General features: G+C 39.4%; 1 protein-coding gene across 1 annotated transcript in view; it reads right to left on the minus strand.

Moving 5' to 3' along the window:
- Positions 1-1,985: 1,985 nt before the first annotated feature.
- LOC130592798 (ras GTPase-activating protein 1-like) overlaps positions 1,986-25,017 on the minus strand; it is a 131,718-nt gene continuing 108,686 nt past the window's right edge. Inside the window, exons 18-26 of the mRNA XM_057397372.1 lie at positions 24,840-24,999; positions 24,530-24,672; positions 23,675-23,790; positions 20,250-20,336; positions 16,400-16,467; positions 13,046-13,134; positions 10,075-10,152; positions 4,938-5,072; positions 1,986-2,767 (exon numbers count right to left, since the gene is read on the minus strand). Coding sequence (XP_057253355.1) covers positions 2,684-2,767; positions 4,938-5,072; positions 10,075-10,152; positions 13,046-13,134; positions 16,400-16,467; positions 20,250-20,336; positions 23,675-23,790; positions 24,530-24,672; positions 24,840-24,999 — 960 coding nt within the window. The 3' untranslated portion in view covers positions 1,986-2,683. The remainder of the gene's footprint in view (positions 2,768-4,937; positions 5,073-10,074; positions 10,153-13,045; positions 13,135-16,399; positions 16,468-20,249; positions 20,337-23,674; positions 23,791-24,529; positions 24,673-24,839; positions 25,000-25,017) is intronic.

The following is a 25,017-nucleotide window of genomic DNA, read 5'->3' on the forward strand; positions in this document are numbered from 1 at the left end:
TTTTTCCACTTGTTTTCCCTTTCCTCCTCCCTTTTGGAGGTATTTTCTTAAGGGAAAGCTAAAGTGAATAGTGTCTATAGGCAGAAGTCAGAGAGACTAATATTGACAGCAGAGTAATCTATCCCTAATGCATTCCCAGTCTCTTACTATGCTCAGATCAGGGTCTTTCCAGATGTGATTTTTATGTATCAGTAGGTGCCAGTGATTTTCTCTTCTGTGAACCTGTTCTGTCTCCCCTTGCCCATGTAAAACTCCCAGCACCCACAACGAACAGTATTCTATGATTCTATACCATTTGTTACTGGTTTCCACTTGGACATGGAGCCATTTACTCTTTGGATGCGGCCAATCCCTTACCCATCTAAGAGTCCATTTGTTAAAGCCATATCTCTCCAATTTAGTAGCAAGAATATTGTAGGGGACTGTATCAAAGGCCTTGCAAAATTTCAGGTAGATGACATCTGTAGCTCTTCCCTTGTCCACTGATGCAGTCCCTCCATCATAGAAGGCCACTAGATTAGTCAGGCATGATTTACCCTTGGTGAAGCCATTTAGTCTGTCTCTAATCACCTGCCAGTCTCCCATATGTTTTGATATGTCTCCCAGGAGGATCTGTTCCATGATCTTACTGTGCACGGATGTGAGGCTGACAGGTCGGCATTTCCCAGGGTCCTCCTTTATAATCTTTTTAAAAATGGGCGTGGTGTTTCCCTTTTCCCAGTCACTGGGCATTTTGCCTGACTGCCATGACTTCTCAGACATGATGGAGAGTGGCTTGGAAACTACATCAACCAATTCCCTCAGGACCCTGGGATGCATCTTGTCAGGTCCCGTGGACTTGTCTATGTCCAGGTTCCTCAGGTGGTCTCAAAGATGATCTCCTACAGTGGGAAGGACTTCATCCCCCCAGTCCCTGCCCTGAGTTTCAAGGTTTTGAAAAATATGGAAGAGAGATTATAATTGAAAACTGAGGCAAAATTTTGTTGAGTACCTCAGCCTTCTCTATGCTGGTTGTTACTAGTTCTCATCTCATTTATTGGGGGTGGTGGGGTGGTGGCACATTTTCTTTAATCTTGCTTTTCTGGCCAACATGCCTGTAGAAGCCCTTTTATTATTCATTGCATCCCTTGTCAGGTTCGCCTCCAGCTGTGCCTTAGCTTTACTGATCACATTCCTACACATCTGGGCAGCTTCCCTATATTCTTTCCGGGATACATGCCCCTGCTTTGACTGCCTGTGCATTTCTTTCTTACACTTTAGTTTGACCAGGTGGTCCTTACTGAGCCATGTTGGTCTCCTGCCTTCCTTGCCCAATTTCCTTCATGTGGGAATTGAGAATTCTTGCAAGAGCTGCCAGCTCTGTTCAGCTCCTTTGTTGTTCACAGACTGGCTGGACATCAGTCTACCTCTGAGAGGTAACGAGTGATTGCCTTTGCATCACCTGATCTGTTTTTCTTTTCTTCATCTTTCCTTTCTCAACCCCTGAGTTCTCTTGCTTTTGTTCTTCCTATTCTCTCTTCTGTTCTACTTTGGGGGGGGGGGGGGGGAGGGAGCAAGCAAGTAGCTGTAAGGTGCTTAAGCTTCTGGTGGGGGGTAAACTACAACATTCATTTTCACACACTGTTTCAGGAAATAAGTAGTGGTGTCAATTTTTAAATATACATACCTAAATGTAACTTTGAGATTTATCTACAGTAATTTTTATAAATGCATTTTATACATAGTCGATAAATAGCCAACCATATCTGTTGTCAAAATTTAATTTTCACAATGTTCTATTACTTGCACCCAAAGTTAGCCAGTTTCCATAAAGAGTTTATTGTCAGCTTGATTATTTTAAAACTCATTTTTCAGGTTTAAAAATAAGATTCATGGTAGCCTTACATTACACAGAAGACCAACCAATAAATATTGTATAAAACGGTTTAATGGATGCATACATGTATGATACAGTGTTAATAAACTTACTGAATTCTAATTATTCACTGTTGTAAACATTTTACAAAAGCATTGTAATTTACCTGGATGGATACACAGTCCTTAATGGAAGAATTATTTAGACTGAATCAGTGGCACATTAAAGAATAAAGCTGACAAGATCCCTTCTACATATTCTTTTGACATTATTCCAGCAAGGGAAACAGCATGGTATAAAAAATATACAGGAAAGATTGATCTTACCATAACCATCAAACTCTGGAAACTGTAAATACAAGTTCAAGTGGTTGAAACAGTCAAAGTCATAATAAGTGTAACCAGTCAGAAATTACAGTAAGAAATGTTATCCAGGTACATGTAGCTGTCAAAACAATGCATTTCTTTCCTTGTCAGTTGATAATTCTTTTCCAACAAGTCAGAAAAACTTTGGCAATTGTAGGCATTGAAAACAATTTTCAAAGTTCATGAACAGTCACAGCATTTTCTTTGCAGAAGGTAAACTGTACACCAAGGCTCAGAGGCTGTAAAAACTTGTTCCAAGTGGAAAAAAGTGCAAATATCTTGCACAGATAGTTTAAAAAGCTGATGGTAAAATTATTCACTAACAGAATCTTTGTTGTCTTTTTGCACAGTTCACACATCACTGGGAACGTGACAAGGTGTGCTATTTTTGGCAAGAGCAGAAAAAGTGATGAGTTGCCATGTTAGACATGCTGGATCCATGCAGAATTCAGGTAGAGGACTGCTACCTGATGTTATTAGACACTGAATACTGATTTTGTTTTTGTTGAAGCAGTTCTGTAATAGCCAACAGCTTCTTAAGAACATGCTGTAGAAAAAAAAAAACAAAATAGAAACAACAACAACAAAAAAAACAACAAACAACAACAAAAAAAAAAAACAGGACAACCCTACATTAGCAATTAAAAAAAAAAAAAACCAAACCCCATCTTGCTTGAGAAGCATCTTCAACATAAACCTACCAGACTTAGAGTTAGGTAGCTTAAAAAATATTTAAATCACCCACCACCATCCCCCTCCCCACAGCTCCAGTTCCCTAGTCACTAAGACATTACTTCAAAAGTAATGAATTTTATCTGCACCCATGGAGGCTCATTAAGTCTTGCCAACTTAACCTAAGAGTTTCAAAATGAGAATTCTCATTTTACAATCTGTAAGCCAAAAAACCATTCTCAGGTATTGTCCCCATGTGAAAGTGCAGAATTGAGCCAAGAAAATTATAAAGAAGTCCGTTGACAAAAAAAAATGGTGATAGTACAATTCACTTCTGCACAGGCAGGACTACCCTCTTTTAGCTTTCTGAAAACCTGGTCATTAAACTAAACCAAATGCAACTGAATATACACATAAAACAGTTTGAGAAATTGTATTGCTAATGCACTGTCAGGAGTTAAATTATTTTTCCATTGTAGTAGAACTGTGTTCAGCTACAACAGCGTGATCCTGAACCATTAGGGCACTTACAGAAGGATAAGGAGGAAAAAAAATCAAGAATTTTCATTATGGAAACCCATGAGAAGAAATTATTCCTCTGAAGTAGAAATATAACAAGGAAACGGTATCATATTTGTAGCAATCAAGTACTTCAGATACAGGCCTTGTGAAAGAAATTATATCCTTTATCTGTAAGCAACATATATTTAGTACCGAAAACTTCTATTATCCTGCCTTGCCAGTCTAGCTATCATTTTTGCTTTGACAAGATTAGCAGTAATTGTAAGTGAATTATGAACTTGAACACGACTGATATTTTTTCCCTTATACCGCACTGAAGAAATAAATTGTAGTTATTTGAAGTGGATTAGTTTTGAACTGCTATAATGAAGCATTCTCTCATTTTTAATTCCTTGAGCTTCCTTCTGCCAAAGATGATTAAATACATATATGTTTTCACCTTTTGCAAAATCACCATATGAGGTTCCAGTAATCCCCTTATTTAAAAAAAAACATTACTGCTGAGAAATGCATTATTTGAGAAACATTTGCTTCCAGGAGAAAGATATATAGATTTATCATCTACCTGGGTTTAAATTAAGGCCTTCAAAGATTCAGAATATAGGAAAACCAGTATTTAAACCATGAGAATAATAAATTTTTGTAATTGGATTTCTTATTTTGAAACAAATTAAAAACTATTTTAACTACCTCTTTGAAAATGTGTCATTAAATAAGTAGTTTAAGCCGATACTGATGAAATATAAGGAAGACCATCTCTAAACAAAAAAGCTTTCTATAGTACAACTGCCTCTGTCCCCAAATCATTAGCATTAAAATGGGAAGACTCCTTTATCTCCTGCACAGCACAGTATACTAGTCAAGCATGCCAAAACATATTACTGTGCAGTAAGTAGAATTGCCTTTTTGAAGTTTGTCATAATTAGTAGACCATAGGCAAGTAATTACTTTTGTAGTATTTTGAAATAATGCATGAAGTCATGTGAATTTTTTCCTCATAAAAAATAAGTTTTCGTAAAAACTGCATAGAAATTTAATAGTTGGAACAGAACACTCATTTATAGTTTTTGCTAGAGAAGTTTGTCATGTTTGTTTATGAATGCAATAAATCAGGAAGCAGAAATGAAGTAGTGATAGAAACCTAAGGAAAGTAAATTTATTTATTTTGTTTGCAATTAGAAGAACTAGATCCTAAAACTAGAGCCTTTCAGGAGACAGCAATTGGTGATTTTTTTTCTTTGTTGTTGTGGGGTTTTTTGTTTGCTTTTGTTTTTGTCTTTTTTTCACAGAAAAATCAACCCAACCCCCCAACCCAATGCTTTGAAACACTTTTTTTTTTGCTGTTGTTGTATAAATACTTAGTTCATAGTTTTGAGCTTCTTCACCTTTACAACTCGCAACTTCCTGGTGAAATTTATCACTCATACTGCTGGACAGAAAAATTACAAAAGAATCACAATATTAAGCAATAACTCAGGACATGCTATCTGTACCTGTGATTTTTGTTAACCATTGTAGTTTACCTGCATTACACCTCGCTCATTACTGAGTGTCCGAAGTTCATCTGAATGTGCCATACACATCTCATGCAAGGCTGCCAGATATCGAGATAAGTCAGTTCTAGAGTGTTCTGTACTGTCTGGAAGCTCAGGTACATTCTTTAACAAAAATTATGAGAGCAGACTTAGAATTGTGAGTAGTCAGGCATATGAGAAATTAAATTACAGTTCTACAGACCCATCAACAGCTGTTTTGATACTGCAATCATGTACTGCAATGTTTTTCTTCACAAGTAAGGCTTCTGTCCATGTTATCTAATACAAATTATATATTTCCTCCTCTCCACAAGCTCCACAAGCAAATATTAAGACATTTTAATTACGGTAACACATTTCACATTGAGAGATTACTAAATATACAGCAATTCTTATTCCTACTAGGAGGGTCCAGCTATGTTACCTTTGAGCTGTCCAAAAAGATGCTGAGAAAAGAGATACATATTATGTCCTCCTCCCTTGTATACAAGATCAAAACTATACTGAAAACTGTTCCTTGAGTGTAGGATTGTGGGCTTCAAGTTCAAAAGGAAGTAAGAGGAACTTAATTGCGACCTCAAGCATCACTTTAAAACCAGCAGAGCAGCTGGACTAACCCAAACTGCACATTCTTACAGTGTCTCTTTTACAAAAGGTTTTGAGGTCCAGGGTGAAGTGGCTTTGGAGGTCTAGGCTTCTTTAGCCCAGGTAGCTTCTGCCTTTAGATTCAGGATGTGCTACAGGGAAAAGGCTGTGATGACTGATCCAATTGGGCTTGTATATTGCTGCATCTTGTCATACCTTCTTTACATGTAGTGACCTAGTTTTATGTAGTCTTGTTTTCTTATTAGGAATCAAATATTTTACAGTTCTTCATAATGAATGTATTTTTATATCTTTTGATTGTATAGGGTCTAAAAGATTTGCTAAGTTTCTCCCTTCTATAGATACCAAGCCTAGATGAATATTTCAGCCAGATTTTAGAGCATTCAGGTGCAGATTTTCTTATATCTCAAAGAGACATTGCTCATCTCAGAGCTTTGTAAACAATATCTTCCAGGCTGTTATCTGCTGAGACCTCTCTGCAAGTGCAGTCAGGGTCTCTCTCCTTATCTTTGGGCTCATGCCTCTTCTCCTGCACGGTCTAGTGTGAGGTGTCCCTGCCTATGGCAGGGAGGTTGGAACTAGATAATCTTAATGTCCTATCCAACCTGCGGCGTCTGTAAAGAAAGAAGCTAAACACACACACACACACACACACTGCTTTCACACCTAGTTCTACTTTATTCACTCCAGCATGGTAATATATAGCATGCAAATACGGGTCTGAGCTATGAAGCCACAGAAACCACATCAATCACAGTGACTGTCTTCATTCACTATAAATTCCATTCTATAAACAATCAGTCACTCCCCAGGCTGTTTCCCAGCCTGACCTTGCACCCATGCACACAAACACTCCTTGGCTTGCTCAAGACCCACATTAATTATCCACATAGTGGGAACAGGACAGCTTGCAGTTCCCACACAACCCTAACCATTCTATGATTCTATGATTCTAGCTATCATATACAAAATAGTAACAGTTTCAAAGTGAAGTGCAATTATTATTTTATTTTAAACTAAAATATCTAGAATTCATGCAGTGAGACATTTGGTGATGTATAACTGAAAATGAAGTTTTTAAAGCAGGAATTTTTTAAAGTAGGTTCTGGATCCATTTTGGTTTTGCCAAGCCTAATGAAACACGCTACATACCTCTCCCCAGTGGTGTTGCCTTGCTGGCACATCATAATGGTCATATCAAAGCCTCGATCTTTAATTACTGCGTCACAGCCTTAGCCAGAACATTTACCATATGCACGTTTTGTCCAGCTGACCATGGGTACCTGAACATGGGTCTGATTCCACTTTCCCTTATACCTTGAACAATTAAGACGTTTACACTCTGGGTATACACAACCATAACTGGGTGATAGGGTCCATTCACAAGTACTTTGTCCCACCCTTACACCCTTTTCTCTTATCCAGTTTAGACAATAAGTTCCTTCCCCAGAAAATCTGAGTCTCCAGGGACTTCCTTCTTCAGTGGAGAACCCCATTCCATTATGAATGTCACTTAGGTTACTGACCCACCATTTGGGTAGGACTAGACTAGCCACCCATGGCCAGTCCTTGGATCCTCCTGGAATTCTACAGACCCAGCAATTGCTAAGGTTAAGCACATGAGCTATTTGATAACCCAAAACTATAAATTCATTTTCCGAACTGTAACTCAGGATAGCAGGCTGGGAATTTCCTGAGACATTAAGGGAGAAGAATATGGTAGTCCAAAACAATTTTGACAATAATATATGATACATCCTATGAATATCCTATGAGGATTGGAGTATAGTAAATGTCACGCCGGTCTATAAGAAGGGAAAGAAAGAGGACCCGGGTAATTATAGACCGGTCAGCCTTACCTCCATCCCTGGAAAGGTGATGGAACAACTTATTCTTGACACCATCTCTAGGCATATCAAGGATGAGGGGGTCATTAAAAGCAGCCAACATGGCTTTACCAAGGGGAAGTCACGTTTGACCAACCTTATAGCCTTCTATGAGCAAGTAACTAGGTGGATGGATGATGGTAGAGCGGTAGATGTGGTTTTTCTTGATTTCAGTAAGGCATTTGATACTGTCTCCCACAGCATCCTCATAGATAAGCTAAGGAAGTGTGGGCTTGATGATCAGGTAGTGAGGTGGATCAAGAACTGGTTGAAAGGAAGAAGGCAGAGAGTTGTGGTCAATGGGGCAGAATCTAGCTGGAGGTCTGTGACTAGTGGAGTCCCTCAGGGGTCGGTGCTGGGACCAGTGCTGTTTAATATTTTCATCAATGACCTGGATGAGGGAATTGAATGTACCCTCAGCAAGTTCGCTGATGATACTAAACTGGGAGGAGTGGCTGACACACCAGAGGGCTGTGTTGCCATTCAGCGAGACCTGGACAGGCTGGAGAGTTGGGGGGAGAGGAACTTGATGAAATTCAACAAGGGCAAGTCTTGCATCTGGGGAAGAACAACCCCATGTACCAGTACAGGTTGGGGCTGACCTGCTGGACAGTAGTGAAGGGGAAAGGGACCTGGGGGTCCTGGTGGATAGGAGGATGACCATGAGCCAGCAATGTGCCCTTGTGGCCAAGAAGGCCAATGGCATCCTAGGGTGCATTAGAAAGGGTGTGGTTAGTAGGTCAGGAGAAGTTCTCCTCCCCCTCTACTCTGCCTTGCTGAGGCCGCATCTGGATTATTGTGTCCAGTTCTGGGCCCCTCAGTTCAAGAAGGACAGGGAATTGCTTGAAAGAGTCCAGCGCAGAACTACAAAGATGATTTAGGGAAATGAATATCTCTCTTATGAGGAGAGGCTGAGGGAGCTGGGTCTCTTTAGCTTGGAGAAGAGGAGACTGAGGGGTGACCTCATCAATGTTTACAAATATGTAAAGGGTGAGTGTCAGGATGATGGAGCTAGGTTTTTTTCAGTGATGTCCAGTGATAGGACAAGGGGCAATGGGTGTAAACTGAAGCATAGGAAGTTCCATGTGAACATCAGGAAAAATTTCTTTACTGTAAGAGTGACAGATCACTGGAACAGGTTGCCCAGGGGGGTTGTGGAGTCTCCTACGGTGGAGATATTCAAGGCCCACCTGGAGAAGTTCCTGTGTGATGTACTCTAGGTTACCCTGCTCTTGCAGGAGGGCTGGACTAGATGATCTTTTGAGGTCCCTTCCGACCCTTAGGATTCTGTGATTCTGTAATATCAGCAGAGCAATAATCATCGATGTTATGGTGCCAATCGGGAATCACATCAAGGTCCTCTGTTGTGACCCAGAATACTATCCTCCATGAGAGTTAGCTTGTAAATGGAAAAAACCAAGAAAAACATCCTCAGTTCGTTTTTGGGAACCGGAGGTAGGGAGTTACAGTTAAAAGGATGGAATAATCCATTGTGTGTTAATCTTGTGTTCCTTTCCATGGGCATCTTTGGCCTTCCAGGCATACTTGTTCATAGGGGTATTGAATACCAAGGGTACATTCCCCACGGTTTACTAACACAGGTTGACCAGGAAAATGAGATGGGTTCTTAGAATGGTCAAGGTTCATGGGAGCAGGAATTATCCTTGGAGCTTTTGGAGAGAATGCCATAATTTTGGGGCATTCATTTATTCCCCACCAGTTATTTACAGTTATTTACACGGGTAACAGCATCCCACAAACGTTCCATCCATCTGGTTTCATGCAGCTTAAGGAAGCTTTTGAGAAGGCCATTAGTCCTTTCCACAATGCCATTTGCCTGGGGATAGTATGGGATATGAAAAACCCAGACAATTCCTTCTCCCGCTGCCCAGTCTTGAACAACTTTAGCAGTAAAGTGGAAGCCATTGTCTGATTGGATTTACTGTAGTTTAGGGAAGATGCTAAACCACCATTTCAAATCTTTTATTGTGTTTTCCCTAGTCGCCCAAGCAAATGCTTCCTCTTGAGCTAGTCAGAATACTATTTCCACCCCAACCAGTACATAATGTTTTCTTTCTGATTTTCGGAAAGAGCTGATGTAATCCACCTGCCAAACCTCCCATAAAGCTTTTCCCTGTCTCAAGTGGAGGAGAGCATCTTCCATGGGGTGTCATTCAAAACGAGTGTGACATTCTCCACAGGCTGAAATGCAAGTTTTGCAGTTTTCCTGCATTACTGGCCACCCTTGTGTATGGGCTTCTTGATACAGATCAGTCTCAGTTCAAAACATGACAAATTACACATAATAATTTTGTTGTTTAAAATATTTTTTAAAATAATTGCTATTTTTGGACAAAAGCCCTAATCTTTTGGAAGAAGCTCAAATAGATCTCATGTCTAAAGCAGTGCTAAATGAATAAAATATTTCTAACTTGATATTTGATTGATTTAAATTCTGTGTGACAGGCCAGCAATCTGCAGTTTCTAAACATGCATAAGGAAAATTTTTCAGTAACATGCATTCAAAATTCTGTGGAAGCTGATGTATTTTTGAGCTAGTTAACAAAAACTATAAAGAATTTTAATTTACAGTGTTGATATCCAACTTCCAATAGTTTTTTTAAACCACTTACCCCAAGCTCATCTAAGAACATGATCATGCGATGTTTGTTACTCTTGATGAATGGATTTACTCCCTCCATATATGGCTCCTAGTAATTTTAGAAAGTATTTATTAGAACAAATCAATACCAATTTAACAGTCATACCTTTATTTGAACACATTCTAATCAGAGACCTAGCAGTCTTCCAGTACCTAAGGGGGGCCTACATAAAAGCTTGAGAGGGACTTTTTACAAGGGCATGTAGTGATAGGACAAGGGTTAATGTCTTTAAGTTGAAATAGGGAAGTTTTAAATTAGGTATTAGGAAAAAAATTCTTCACTATGAGGGTGGTGAGGCACTGACACAGGTTGCCCAGAAGTTGTGGCTGACCCATCCCTGGAAGTGTTCAAGGCCAGGGTGGAAAGGGCTTTGAGCAACCTGGTCTAGTGGAAGGTGTCCCTGCCCATGGCAGAGGGGTTGGAACTAGATGATCCTTAAGGTCTTTTCCAACCCTAACCATGCTATGATTCTATGACTTCTTTTTTCCATTGCATCTATATAATGGAGAAAACACTTTCAGAGGTAACATCAAGACACAAGTGCCCTCCTTATTATTCTTTTGTTAATGCTTACATTCCAAGTTGTGAGTCATCAGATTTTTATTGTTCAATCATATTGTGAATTGGGCACCAGAACAGACCAATTGCTGCTGGCATTCTTTTAGTGATGTAATAGAAACTTTATTAAAAGCTGAGGCTTTTTAGCACAGCTTGTAAAACTGATTTACAATATTATGTCAAGCAATATGAAAATGAATACAAATTAAAGGGCTGTTTCAAAATGCTGTACCAACAGAAAGCACTGGTCTAAGGAATAAGTATAGGGAAAGTGCGTGTGGATGCTGGGAGCCAGAGGTTGGTATTTATTCATTTGTTTCAGAATTAAAATACTCTATATCCAGGCTGGAAGTTTAATCCTAATTGGTCTTGATTTGAAAATGATTTATTACATATAGTATATAAAAGAACGTGGATGTGGAATGTATTTCAAGGTTCTGTACAGAGGTATGCCAATATTACTGAAAGATGCCTCCCTATTTTGACATCAAATAATCAGTGGAAATGCAAAAAGGCTTCCATCATCTCCTTAAGGCAGATTATCCATCCTTAAACAGATTCTTTCTAATCACAGATTTCTACTCTATCATTTCTCAGTTGTCTTTTTGATATGGATATTCCTAAAGAAAATTTACCCATTTTACCATCACATAGATGTTTTCTTTGTTGAGGAATAACTGCCTGCCTGCCTCTTCTCTCACCCTTTTCCAACTCCAACATCCATCTAGTTGACCAAGGGAAGACAGTAGATGCAGTGTTTTTGGATTTTAGCAAATCTTTTGATACTGTTGTTCACAGTATCCTTCTGCATAAAATGTCCAGCTCACAGCTACACAAGTCCATAATATGTTGGTTAAGCAATTGGCTGATGGGTTGGGCTCAAAGGGTTATAGTAAATGGTGTTACATTAGGCTGGTGACCAGTCACCAGGGGGGTTCCCAAGGGCTCAGCTTTAGGGCTAGTGCTCTTTAATGCTTTTATAAATGATCTGGATGCAGGTATCAAATGTACATTAAATAAGTTTGATGATGATACTAAACTAGGAAGAGCTGTGCACTCCCTCAAGTGTAGAGGCCTTACAGAGAGATCTGGATGGACTAGAGAGCTGGGCAATCACCAACCATATAAAATTTAGCAAGAGCAAGTTCCAGGTTCTCCACCTGGAATGGAGTAACCCTGGTTATACATACAAATTAGAAAACAAACAGGCTGGAGAGCAGCCCTGCAGAAAGAGATCAGGGGGTCTGGGTTGATGGCAAGTTAAATATGAGTCAACAGTGCTCTGGCAGCCAAAAAGGCCAACTGTGTCCTGGGGTGCATCAAGCACAGCATAGCTAGCCAGATGAGGGAGGTGACTGTCCCACTCTACACTGCACTGGTGTGGCCCTAACTTGAGTACTGTGTGCGGTACAAGGAGGATTTCAAACTATAAGAGTGTGTCCAGAGGAGGGTGACCAAGATGGTGAAAGACCTCAAGGGCAAGAGGAATGGCTGAGGTCACCTGGTTTGTTCAGATTGCAGAAGAGAAGGATGAGGGGTGACCTCATCGCAGTCTACAACTTCCTCAAGAGGGGCAGTGGAGGGGGAGGTACATATCTCTCTCTGGCGACCAGTGATAGGATATGAGGAAATGGAATGAAGCTGCATCAGGGGAAGTTCAGATTGAACATTAGGAAAAGGTTCTTCACTGATGGTGGCTGGTCAGTGGAACAGGCTCCCCAGGGAAGTGGTCATGGCACCAAGTCTTTCAGTGTTCAAGGAGTTTCTGGACAACACTCTTAGTTATATGATTTAGTTTTAGATAGTCCTCTGAGGAGCAAGGTGTTGGACTTAATAATCCTTATGGGACCCTTCCAACTTGAGAAATTCTATGATTCTATGAATACTAGAGTATGATAGCTACCCTTTTGGACAGACAGAAAAAACAGTCCACATACTTCCACTGTTGTCTTTGAAACAAATGACTAAGTTTATCTGTTCTCATAGCATGAAAATACTGCTGCATCACTCTTTATAATACCTGCTAGTATGGTCATTGGTTCAATTATTTTAACAAGTCACTGCTGTTGTTCATACTACCAAATTAAAAATCTTCATGGTGTGTAAGTTCACGTAAGTTTCTAGGTGACCCATTCTCAAATGACTGACTCCTCTTTCCAAATCAGCCAGACTTTATGCTACTGTTCTAAGCTAAATCAATATCCTGTTGAGCTCCAACTGAAGAGGATAGAAGAAACTGCAGGAATAAGGCCTCCTTGCTGACCCAGGTCACACATCAGGATTTGCATAAGAAACAGCAACAGATTTTTGTCTGTATTAAACAGGAACATTGAAATTTATTGGAAATGCAGTTCTGGACTGTTCTGTGTAAAATTATATTCACCTTAGCTCCAAATTCAACCAGATTTGCTAAATTCTGCACAGACTTGGCGACGAGCGTCAGCGTTCTTGCAGCAGTAGGGGAAGGAGAATCTGATAGGAATACAAAGTAGAGAGTTACTGGCTTAACATGAAAGTTAAGCTCTTCTACAATTTGCTATTTATCATGGAATTAAATACTTTGAATGCTGTAACAGAACTGCATGTGGAAAATATCTCATGATAAGTAAGCTTTTGTTGGTTTAGTAATTATGTCCACAAAAATATTAATAAGCATATGTGACTTTATGTACTACTTGCTTATAGAACAAAGTAAGCAAACTAAAGTGTTCCTCAGAAGCCTAAGGCTAACAAACGTTTTATGAATTAAGTGAAAAGCCCTTTCACAAAAATCAAACAGCTCTCTTAAAAGGAAGATTTGTTGTTAGAATTTAATAAAATAATTGTTTACCCTTTTCCTTACTTGCATATACTCATATTTGCATATAAGTAGGTCCTGCATTGTTATGCAAATTGTACCATAAATTATGAGTACCAGGAAAATAGATTAAACATTACATACAATCGTGGCTTGTACTTCCATGAAAGTATAGCTATTTACTGCATAAATCAAATGCTAGAAACTCCTGGTACAATCACTTGTTGAAAAAGTTGTTTCAACTAAGAGATTAGTGTCCAGCATAGGGGGATTTGGTTTGTTTTTAAATAGTTATGGTAAAATCTGGCTTTCCACTTGCAGGCCATTTAAGTGTTCCAAAATTGACATGGTTATTATATAAACTCTAAATTTCACAGTGCTTCATGAGAATGCTGTCTATCTGTATGTTTTGCTTTTCTGTCTTTCTGCCCCTGTTCCCACTCAGCATTGCAATTAATTAAAAAATAGGTTCCAACTTTTTAGGTATAGCTGGAGCTTAGATTGAGGCACTAATCATACATCTAATGTCAGTTGTTCATAGTATCTAGTGCTTAGTACTATACATCCCTTTGAAGATGCAATGCTGAAAACATTATTAGTCTTAGGATTTGGAAGTTCAGGTGAAGTGAACTGATCTAAAGAAATGTATTCTTTTAAAAAATCAACTAAGAAGGTTGAAACAAAGGACTTCTTTTCAGTAAACATTTTTGAGAACGGTCATTGAGGTGTCAGGATAGGCTCATTGATGCTGAAATTGTAGTCTATCTCCACACTCAGCCTTCAGAATATTTCCCCTCCTCACCCCATTACAGCAAGGAAGCATGTTAAAAGCTTTGCTCCAAAACAAAGAGGGCCCCCTTCCTTTTCTTTTTTATTTTTAACAGCTCTAACGGACCTATATAAAGTTCATAAATTTACCTTAGCAAAAGTGAAGAATATTATCTGAACTTCCATACAGGACTAGCACTTACAGACAAGCTTAAAAGGGATTACAGAAATTTATGGATAACAACTCCATTTACAGCTGAAGATACAGTGGTCTCAGTGCAGTCCTCAAGTTAGAAAATATGTAACTCATAAATCTGAAGATGATAAAAATACTGAGGAAAGGATCACTATATACGGGACCAGGTTCTTTAATGCTTTCACCAAAAAGGGCATGAAAATTATTAAAAGAGAAAGATTTTTTTTTTACTCACTCAGGCCTTCTCATTTAGTAGAGCTTAAAGAGAGAGGACAGAAAACGTATGTTGTCTGAAAAGCTGCCTATAAAGGCAAAAAAGGAAAAGTTTTTCTCCCAAGTAGTTTCTGACACAAATGATTTTGGTTTCTTCCAATTTCCAAACCAAGATTTTGCAGGCAAAACTGAGAAAGTATTAGGGACGGAAGGAGGAACAACAACGGCTAGTGCAAACCAAATGCCCTCTTCCAAAGGGGAAGAGTGTGAGGAGTCCTGCCCCTGAGGAGGAAGGAGTGGCAGAGACAGTGTGTGATGAACTAAGAGCAACTCACATTCCCTATCCCCTCCAAGCTGCTTGGGAGGGAGATGAAGTAGAAAAAATTGGAAATGAAGTTGAGCCTGAGAAGAAGGGAGGGGTGGAGGGAAGGTATTTTAAGATTTAGTTTTTATTTCTCATTATCCCACTCTGATTTGATTTGCAATAAATTAAACTAATTTCCCTGAATTTAGTCTGTTTTGTCTGTGACAGTAATTGGTGAGCGGTTTCTTCCTGTCCTTACCTTGATCTGAAATCCCATCAACACAGCCTTATGTCTAGCACAACAGTAACACACATATTAGTCGTATCTGTAAGACCTCAGCTATATCTGTAAGTTAAAATGCTCAGGAACATTTCTAGGTGCTTAAGCCAACTGCCATGGAATAATCCATGCCCTCACTGTTAAGCTTTACAACAAAGCCCCACATCAACTGTGTCAGTTGTAGTCCCTGATGCATGCCAACACCCAATCTCACCTAAGAACTGCTTAGAGGAATGCTATCTGATATCAGCCTGAATTGTGCTACAGATCAGTACAGCAATTTCACAGTCCTGTTCTACCAAAGAGGAAAAGTCCCTGTCACTGTTTTATTTACTGATAGAGATGAACTCTACAAAGAGAGCACCAAAACCAAGGGTAACATTTTTTACTGGGCCTGGCTAGGATACAGTTAAGTTTCTTCATAGCAGCTCATATGATGCCATTTTAGATTTTTGACCAAAACAGTACTGATAACACACTAATGTTATAGCTTTTGCTGAACAATGTTTACATAGCATAAAGACCACCTCTGTTTCTCATTCTGCCTCCCCAGTCAATACATTGGGAGGTGTGCAATAGGCTGGGAGGGGACATGACTCAGAAGATGACCCAAAATAACCAAAGAGATATTCTATACATATAACTTCATGGTCAGCAATAAAAGGGAAAAGAGGGGGCTTATGGATGCTAGCCATCTTTTTCTCAGGAACTGGCTGGGCATTGGTCTATCCGTGGAAGGTGGCATGATTGGCTTTGCATCACTTGCTTTACAATTATTTAATTTTTGTTTTTTTTATCTTGACCCTTAAGTTTTCTTGTTCTTATTCTTCCTTTCCTCTTCCCCCATCCCACTGAGGGTGAGGAGGGAAGTGAGCAAGCAACTGTGTGGAGCTTTATCTGCTCACTGGGGTTAACCCACAAAAATTTTCTGTATGAAACTTTTCTTTAACTTTTTTTTTTTTTTTACTTGAAAAACAGACATTGGGAATAAACACTGTCTAACCCTTGAGGGTGAAAACTGTATGCTGTCTTCCTTATGGAGAAAGTTAATCAGTTGATATGGATAACATGACTTTGGACATAGTGTTCAAAAGACTTCATATTTTGCTAAATTAGGCATTAAAGTAAGTTCATGTCTATTACTACATAGAGTATGAATTCAGTCTGAAGCATAGTCACCTGAGATTATATTAAACATCCTTGGGTTCAGGATAGCAGGACAAATCAATCGAAGAAAAACAAAGCCGCTGAAATAGAAAAAAAAATTGTTCTGTTCAATAATAAAGTTAAAGAATTAATTTAGTCTTTAAGCATTTAAGTCAGTGTGGAAATCTTTGTGAGACAGATGACAACCAACCAGCCTGTGTTCTGTGAATGTTTAAGAATGCATTCTTAATTAAGAATGTCTCGTTATGATTTCAACTATGATAAAAAAAGAAAAAAACCAACCCAGGCATATTGATTTCCCAATTAAAGTGAACCTCTGAAACCACCTGGGAAAAGCTTAACTGTAAAGCCATATTGAAGCCTGTAGTCTAAGACCACACTAGCTTTAAAAATGAGGAACACTTAATCTCCTGCCTTCCACAAGTGTTCCACTGCCTACTACAGCAAATAATTCATCCTGCAGCCACTTGCTTCCCCAAGCCAACATAAGGAGAGAAAGAGTGCACAGTCAGAATGGAGCCTCTCTTAGCCTTAGCTCAGCTTGGACTGATACATATCCTGATAACAGAACACTATTATCCTAGAAGAATAATACTAGATCAGCTACTTTCCTCACAGAAGGTCACCCAGACAATCTAGAAAGATAGGGAATAGCACTCAGTTTGACTGCAGAACTAGGAACTTATTAAACAGAAACCCAAAATAGCCTTCAGTTTAGCATGAGAAGAATCTAAATTTCTGTTGACAGTTGAAGCAAAAAGGTATCCATCTGAGGTTAACCATAATTCTGGAAGACTGCTACAAAATAAAGTCACATATGGACCAACTAAAGCAATTTAACTCGCCTCTCATTTTGGTCAGAGTGTGTGGACACTACCAGCAGACTGTCTTTTCAGTACTGCAATACCAAAGCCTGACCACTTACAAAAGTGGACCTTGCATTACTTTGCTTGTTAAGTATACAGTGAAATTATTGTTCATTATTAATTGGAAGTGCCACATGTAGCAGTGAGGTTAATACACCTTTCATGTATCCAAACTCTTGATTTCCAATATATACTGTTATAGAAGTTTCTTATTTCTCCAAGAACCATGGATTATGGGCTGACAAAACACTCCTGGCCCAATGTGAAATAAAAATATTTTTTGAGATTAACTTAAAGTTATGAGGAAGTAAATAATTTTGAAGTCATGGCACATATATCAGTTTCTCTTGTAGACAGCCTGAAGTTGAAGACAACTGGGGTATGAACCTAAGATGAACCTTGCAGATACAGAAGAGTTGATGATTCTTACACTGGTCAAACTGCATAATATTTTATGCAGTTATTAGAATGAGTCAATACCTATGCATGGATTTTTACAACCAGACAGAAATGGCAGCAATTTCAGAATGATACAGAATGGAAGCTACCCAGACAACTTAAAAACTTGTCTTTGAATATGTAATCATTCTTGGACCAAAACTAGTGCAATAAAAGATAATATTCTTCACTGTAGACTGCAAAACCCCCTGTACTCTAGAGACAAATCACAAGTATCCACTTATGAAGGCTAAGATGATGAGAGAAAGGGACCAATATTTATGTTATCCAGCAGAGACCCCAGGAAAACTGTGAATTCCAGCTGTATTCACTTAAGGAAAGCCATGTGGCTCTTCAGAGATGGGGAGGAACAGAAAGAGACATGGTATTTGCTTCTAAGTTCTACACACTTGTAATAGTCTAGCCCCAACACCTCTGATAAGAGCAGCCTCAATTTGAAGGCAAAACTCCTGCAGAACACTGTTGGCTGGCATTTTATTGAAGATATTTTTTCAAGAAAATCTTGAGTCACTATTGTTACAAACGCTAAATGACAGGGAAATAAGCATGGAAGGCACTGTACTAATTACAATAACATTTACTGAAACCAGGGGAGAAAGAGCATCCATGTCTTCATTTCTGTCTCCAGCCAAAGTGATAAACAAAAGTCAATGATAAATCATCTGGAAGACACTGCTCAATGGGAGATTAACCTCAGCAAATCATATCAGTGCCAGATACTGGTCTGCCAGCAAGCTAGACCTGCAAAAAACAGGTAAAGCAAATGTAGAAGAGATGTGGCTTTGATACCCTTAAACCCCCAATATAATTTAGAACAACAGTGTGAAGGCCTGATTTCTGTTAAAGATTTTTTTTTTTACCTGCACTGGCAAAGGAAGAACTATTTATTCAATTGATTTTTGAATGCAGACTGGAGCTTTTATAATCAGTGCAACTCTAGAGGAGACAGGTTCAGTAGCCTGCAACATTTTTACAGAGACTATGGAATGTTTTAACATGATTGGGCTGGAGCAGAGAAATGAAACAAAACTGGGACAGCATAGAGATACATATTTTCAGAAATTAACACTGTGTGTTGATTCTGAGTGGTCAGCACTGGGAATCTTCACTAATGCAGAGAACTATACAATCCAATGCAGACAGTACCTCACTGAAATCTAATGACAGTCCAATCACCTTTCTGAGAAGGTAATAATTTCCTTAACATGTTATATCTGCATTTTAAAGGACATTCATCTTAGCATGTGTAAGATTTTTCCAATAATTAACACATATGTCATGATTTAAGCCCAGCCGGTAATGCAAAACCACTCAAAACTGGGGGAAGTGAGCGAGTGGCTGCGTGGTTTTGAGTTACCGGCTGGGCTTAAACCACGACAGTTCTTTTTGGTGGCCAATGTGGGGCCGGAAGGGTTGAGATAACGACAGATCTGAGCAGAGTGTGTCTAATCATATTTGTGATAAGCATTCATTGTTTTGGATTAATAGTCACTTGTCACAATGTTGATTTTTTTGCTCTCAGAGTTGTTGTGCTTGGTCTCAGAGTTTCAGCATGTCACACCTTACTTGCAGCCAGTATTTGCCGTTTTAGTGTTTATCAGCTGGGGGGAGTTACCCAGAAGGCCCAGATTGCTGGCTGGTTTGGGCAGGGTATTGGTCGGCAGGTGGTGAGCAATTGTATTGTGCATCACTTGTGTTTATTGTTTTCTTTTCCCCTTTTAGTTATATATTTTCTCCCCTTGTTATTACCCTTATCATGATTATCATTGGTGCTAGTAGTAGCTGTTTTGTATTATACCTTAGTTACTGGACTGTTCTTATCTCAACCCATGGGATTTACATTCTTTCGATTCTCCTCATTATTTTGATTCTCCCATCCCTCCGGGAGTGGGGGAAGGAAGAAGGGGGGGGAAGTGAGTGAGCGGCTGCATGGTTCCGAGTTACAGGCTGGGCTTAAACCACGACAACATACTACATCGGAGTCCCTGGATAAGGCACGGTCCTCCCAGATGGCATGACAGGAACATTGTCTTCAGAGGTCACTGCTCTCCAGGGGTATCACAAAGGTTAACTAACACTTTGAGAGAACTTTTTCTCTTTCCCAAGATGAAAAAGGAAATCATTATTTTAGACTAGTTTGTAAAACTTAAAAAAATTCAAAGTTAAAGCTATTAAGTATTGCTATACTGACCTCTGTAATACACCCCTAGCAAGGCTCCAACAGCATGACTAAGAATCTAGAAAGCTCTCAATCCTTAATTGGGATATCATGCCACAGTACCATAATAACATTACATATTCTTGTAACCTATATAAGGTACTATAAAGTTTTGGAACTGTCGTGGTTTAAACCCAGTCAGGCAACTTGTTCACTCACTTCCAGTGAGTGGTGCTGGGCTGACAACAATCGAGGGCCCCCCCCCACTGGGGCTCTCGATGGCACTAAAAGAAAAAAATAGATAAGGACACTGAAGTATGACAGTAATAAGACATTAAAAGATTATTTTCAACATAGAATAAAGTGACAAGTAACTTACCTAACAACTCTTGTTCTCATCGTGGTATTAGCTGGCCACTTGCTTTGAACAGACTTTTGCAAGCATCCATAAATATATCTCAATGTCCTGTAAAAATAATAGCTAATTAATAATTTTATTAAAACCCTTCATTGAATAAAAAAGCTGGTCAGAAAGGATCTAGTCCAACCTCCTGCTTAATGCAGAACTATTATCAATACTAAAATTATGATTCAGTCATAATCTTTAAATTATTTTAAAATCTGCTATGAGAGTCCATTTACCAATGGCAAAGAAAGTCCTTGACTAATACACTATTCTATTTGTGCAGGTAAAATTCTGATAATTCACATGTGTGTTAAATGCTTTATGATACTTTTTTTTCCTATTACTTAGGTAGTGTTTCCTTTAAAAAAATAAAAAAAAAAAAAAGGTTTGGTGGCTCCCCCCCCACTTTTTAACTGAACAAATAACAACTTGTGCATCCATAAATACAGGTTAGGTGTAGTTAAGCAATAGTCCTCTCCTATCAGAAAATGGGAGTACTCTGGTGTATTTCAGAAAATGTTAAGACATGGACCATATACTTAAAAGACTGAAGATTTTAATGCTAACCTTGCCATCACTGACCCAAAAGAATCTTCGGTGTTATTCTGCCATTCTGTGTTGGGTTGACCCCAACCAGCAGCTAAGCCTCACCCAGTCATCACTTGCTCACTTTCCCTCATCATGATAGGGGAGAGAATCAGAAGGGTAAAAGTGAGAAAACTCATGGATTGAGATAAAGACAGTTTCATAGGAAAAGCAAAAGCTGTGCACACAAACAAAGCAAAATAAGGAATTCATTCACTACTTCCCATTGACAGGCAGGTGTTCAGCTATCTCCAGGAAAGTAGGGCTTCATCACGTATAACGGTTACTTGGGAAGATAAACACCATAACTCCAAATGTCATCCCATCCCACCCCCCTTCATCCTTCATTTCCTGCAATTTTATTGCAGAGCACAACATCATATCATATGGAATATCCCTTAGGTCACTTGGGGACAGAGCTGGGACAGCTCTGTCCCCTCCCAACTTCTTGCCTACCTCCAGCCTGCTTGCTGGGAAGGGGGGGGAGGAGAAAAAACAACCCTCAACACTGTGCAAGCACTGTTCAGCCAAAACATGGGTGTATTATCAACACTGTTTTACTCATAAATCTATAAAACACAGCACCATACAGATTGCTATGAAGAAAATTAACTCCATCCCAACCAAACCCAGTACAAATCTCCACCCCTTATTCCATACCGTTTGCATCATGCTTGGGTCCTATACTATCCAGTACATCATCATTAATCACCCCCACCCCCTTCTCATCCTTTAGTATACATACATATATCATTCCCTCAGTCCATGCCCCCCCCATTGTCCATAAAATGTTCATTGAATTAATTTAATCTGTAACTTGGGCTCCATCTGTTATGGTGGTCACTCAGGACAGAAGAGGTGGTGTGTTGTGTGGAGTCATCAGGCATCAAAGCCAGTTCAGAATGGGTCACTGTTGCACTTGCCTGGCTTCTTGCAGAGCTCATCCACCATTAGTTCAGGTGGTCCCTGTTATAGTATTTCTTATAGCATACAACTCAAATCATCATTTAAACATATCCATTACAGTCTTCACCCCGGTCTTTTTGGACCAGGCTATAGAGTTTAACATTGCAATGAACTCCTCCCCTTGCCCCCTGCTCCAGCATGAATCCTCCATGGGCTGCAGTCCCTTTGGGGGTTTACCTGCTCTGGTATGGACTTACCAGTCACTTCGGCTCCAGCTCATACTGGAGTTCCTCCATATTCAGTACAGCTACACTCAACCATGACATGATTTCATTCAGGCTACAATAGTCCACTGTTAGTCTCCACCCTCCATCAGACTTTTGCAGGCTATATGGAACTATTCAATGGTGATTGAGTCTTGCTGATCATTCCTTGACTCTCCAGTTCATGGAGGGGAACCAGAGAGTCTTGGTTGTTGTGATATTACTGCTGGTTCAATGTTATGGTAGCAGTTAACACCTGCTGCTCTTTAACCTACAGCAACCTCACAACAGAAAGGGTCCTGCAAGAGGTTGGGCAAGGTAGACAGCTGTTTAATCTTCTCTGAATCCATGGCTGCTACAACAAAGGCCCGCCTTTTTGGGTTCTTGAAGTAGCCTGTCCTGAAATAGTTTATGCCAAAGATACATGGAGCCTCCAGGCCAATCACAATAGGGTGCTTCTGCTACTTGTCCCCTGTAAGGCTCATCACAGCCTTCAACACAGGTAACTGCTGGGATCCCCTTGTCACTTCAGAAATCAGATGGGTTCTACCCCCTTGGACCCTAATGGCATTAGGGTACACTGTGCACCCATGTCCACCAAAGCCTTATATTCCCATGGGTCTGATGAATCCACACAGTCTAATAAACCTGGTTGTCCCTTTCCTCTGACTGGCCAGAGGAAGGATTCCCTCCTTCTTTGTTGGAGCATTAATTATCCAACTCCTGTGACTGAAAACCAGAACTCCCTTCATTAGGATCAGAAGGAGGATCAGCCCATGCTGGAGCAGGCTCCTGGCAGGACCTGTGATCCAATGGAGAGAGGAGCCCATGCTGGGGCAGGTTTTCTTCCAGGCCCTGTGGCCCTGTGGGGGACACATGCTGGAGCAGTCTGTTCCCAAAGGACTGCACCCTGTGGAAAGAACCCACGCTGGAGCAGTTCGTGAAGAAGTGCAGACTGTGGGAAGGACCCACACTGGAGAAGTTCATGAAGAACAGTCTCCCATGGGAGGGACCACACACTGGAGCAGGGGAAGAATGTGAGGAGGAAGGAGCGGCAGTGACAACATGTGATGAACTGACCACAACCCCCATTTCCTGTCCCCCTGCACCACTTGGGGCAGGGAAGAGGTAGAGAAAATTGGGAGTGAAGGTGAGACGACGAAGAAGGGAGGAGTGGGGGGAAGGTGTTTTAAGATTTGTTCTTATTTCTCATTACCCTACTCCAATTTGATTTGCAATAAATTAAACTAATTTCCCCAAATTAATTCCCATTAGCTTGCTTTGCCCATGACAGTAATTGGTGAGCGATCTCCCCCTGTCCGTATCTCAACCCATGAGCTTTTCATTATGTTTTCTATCCCCTGTCCAGGTAAGGAGGGGAGTGATAGAGCATCTTTGGTGGGCACCTGGCATCCAGACAATGTCAACCCACCACACGTGCAAAAAGCACAATTCATTCAAGTGTTGATGTTTTGGGTTTTTGGTGTTTGTTTTTTTTTTCTCTGTACATAGAACATCCCTAAAGAAATTAGTCTTAAGACTGCTTAGTATAAGATAAACCAATAAGACCACCATTTTATGGTGCAATGTAAATCACACAAACAGGAATTTTCAAGTGCAAATTTGAACAGATTTCAAACTTACGGAGGTAGTATCTCTGCAGCCATGAATATTTTCTCCAACAATTCTGAAAGTATACTGAGTAGATGTGCCAAATTAATGTTTACATCTTCATTTTTTTCTAATTTTGAGGGATTTAACTAAAACCAAAAGGAAAAAATACTAAGTTTCTTCTCTTGAATAGAACTACATGCATAATTTTATAATATTAGACACCCGATGCTATTTCAAAATAAATTAAATCTTCTACTGCTGTACAAATCTCAGAACTGCACAGAAAATACAAATCTGCTTCAAGGGCTAGCCAGGAAACTAATGTGAAAAAGCAATGTTTTTAAGTTCTAGTGCACTGATTTTAACAGCACAGACATTTAACACTATCCATAACTGCCCCTCTTTTTTTAAGTACATATATTTTCATATCTTATAATCTAGTCTTCTGAGGACACCCTCCCCCCACCTTTCCATGATTAAGTTCAAGTGGAACAGAAGTTAGGAGGGTCATTTTAGAAATAAATATAGGTTCTAACACAAGTACTTAAGGTAAGGGAGTTTTAAAATGAAACTAAGTTCAGACATTGACTTTAGTATATCTGGAGCTTAACACAAGTTATTTAGGGTGGACCATTCAGTATCTGCTACAAAAGAACCTACAATTGCTAAAGAATAAACACATAATTTAAAGAAATTTGATTTTAAACATGTATTTAAAAGTGATGCTATGAACATTGTTCAAGCTAACATTTAGAAAAAAATCATAATCATCCAGTTCCATTAATGAAATTATTTCTGAAGGATTAATAAATGCTTCCAAAGCAAAGAATAGGTAGATCATCATTTCAACAAATCAAAACAAATCAAAATATTTCAAGGTATCACCTCACAGGACTGCTTGCTCTCCATTATCTTTAATATACTGTCTTTCAGTGCATGGTGAACAAAACGTGTTGCCGTGGTTTTCATATATTGCTCCATTAGTGTACTTGCTAAAGTGGTGGCACGAAACAAAGTAGCAGCTTCATCTGAAAAAAATAAAGCAAAAAGTTGGGAAAATGAGAACAAAAAGCAGAGGAAAAAACACGCTGTGTTCATAGTTTGATATATGATGTAATTAAGGAAGGAAAAAGAAACAAAGATGTAGGAGCCTTTCCCAGAACTTCAGTAAATGTTAGTGCAATTGGAACAGTACCTTCCATGCTTATTTCCCTGTCATTTAGTGTTCGTAACAATAGTGACTCAAGCTTTTCATGAAGAAAAATCTTCAATAAAATGCCAGCCAACAGTGTTCTATCCTGTCCACAAACATGTGATAAGGCATAGACTACATGCATCTCTTTCTGGAGTATAAGCTGAAAAAAACAGGAATA

Source organism: Pezoporus wallicus, unplaced genomic scaffold (assembly GCF_028554395.1).
Source record: "Pezoporus wallicus isolate ANWC-B61680 ecotype Strahan unplaced genomic scaffold, APGP_CSIRO_Pwel_v1 contig_7669, whole genome shotgun sequence".
Taxonomy (NCBI): domain Eukaryota; kingdom Metazoa; phylum Chordata; class Aves; order Psittaciformes; family Psittacidae; genus Pezoporus; species Pezoporus wallicus.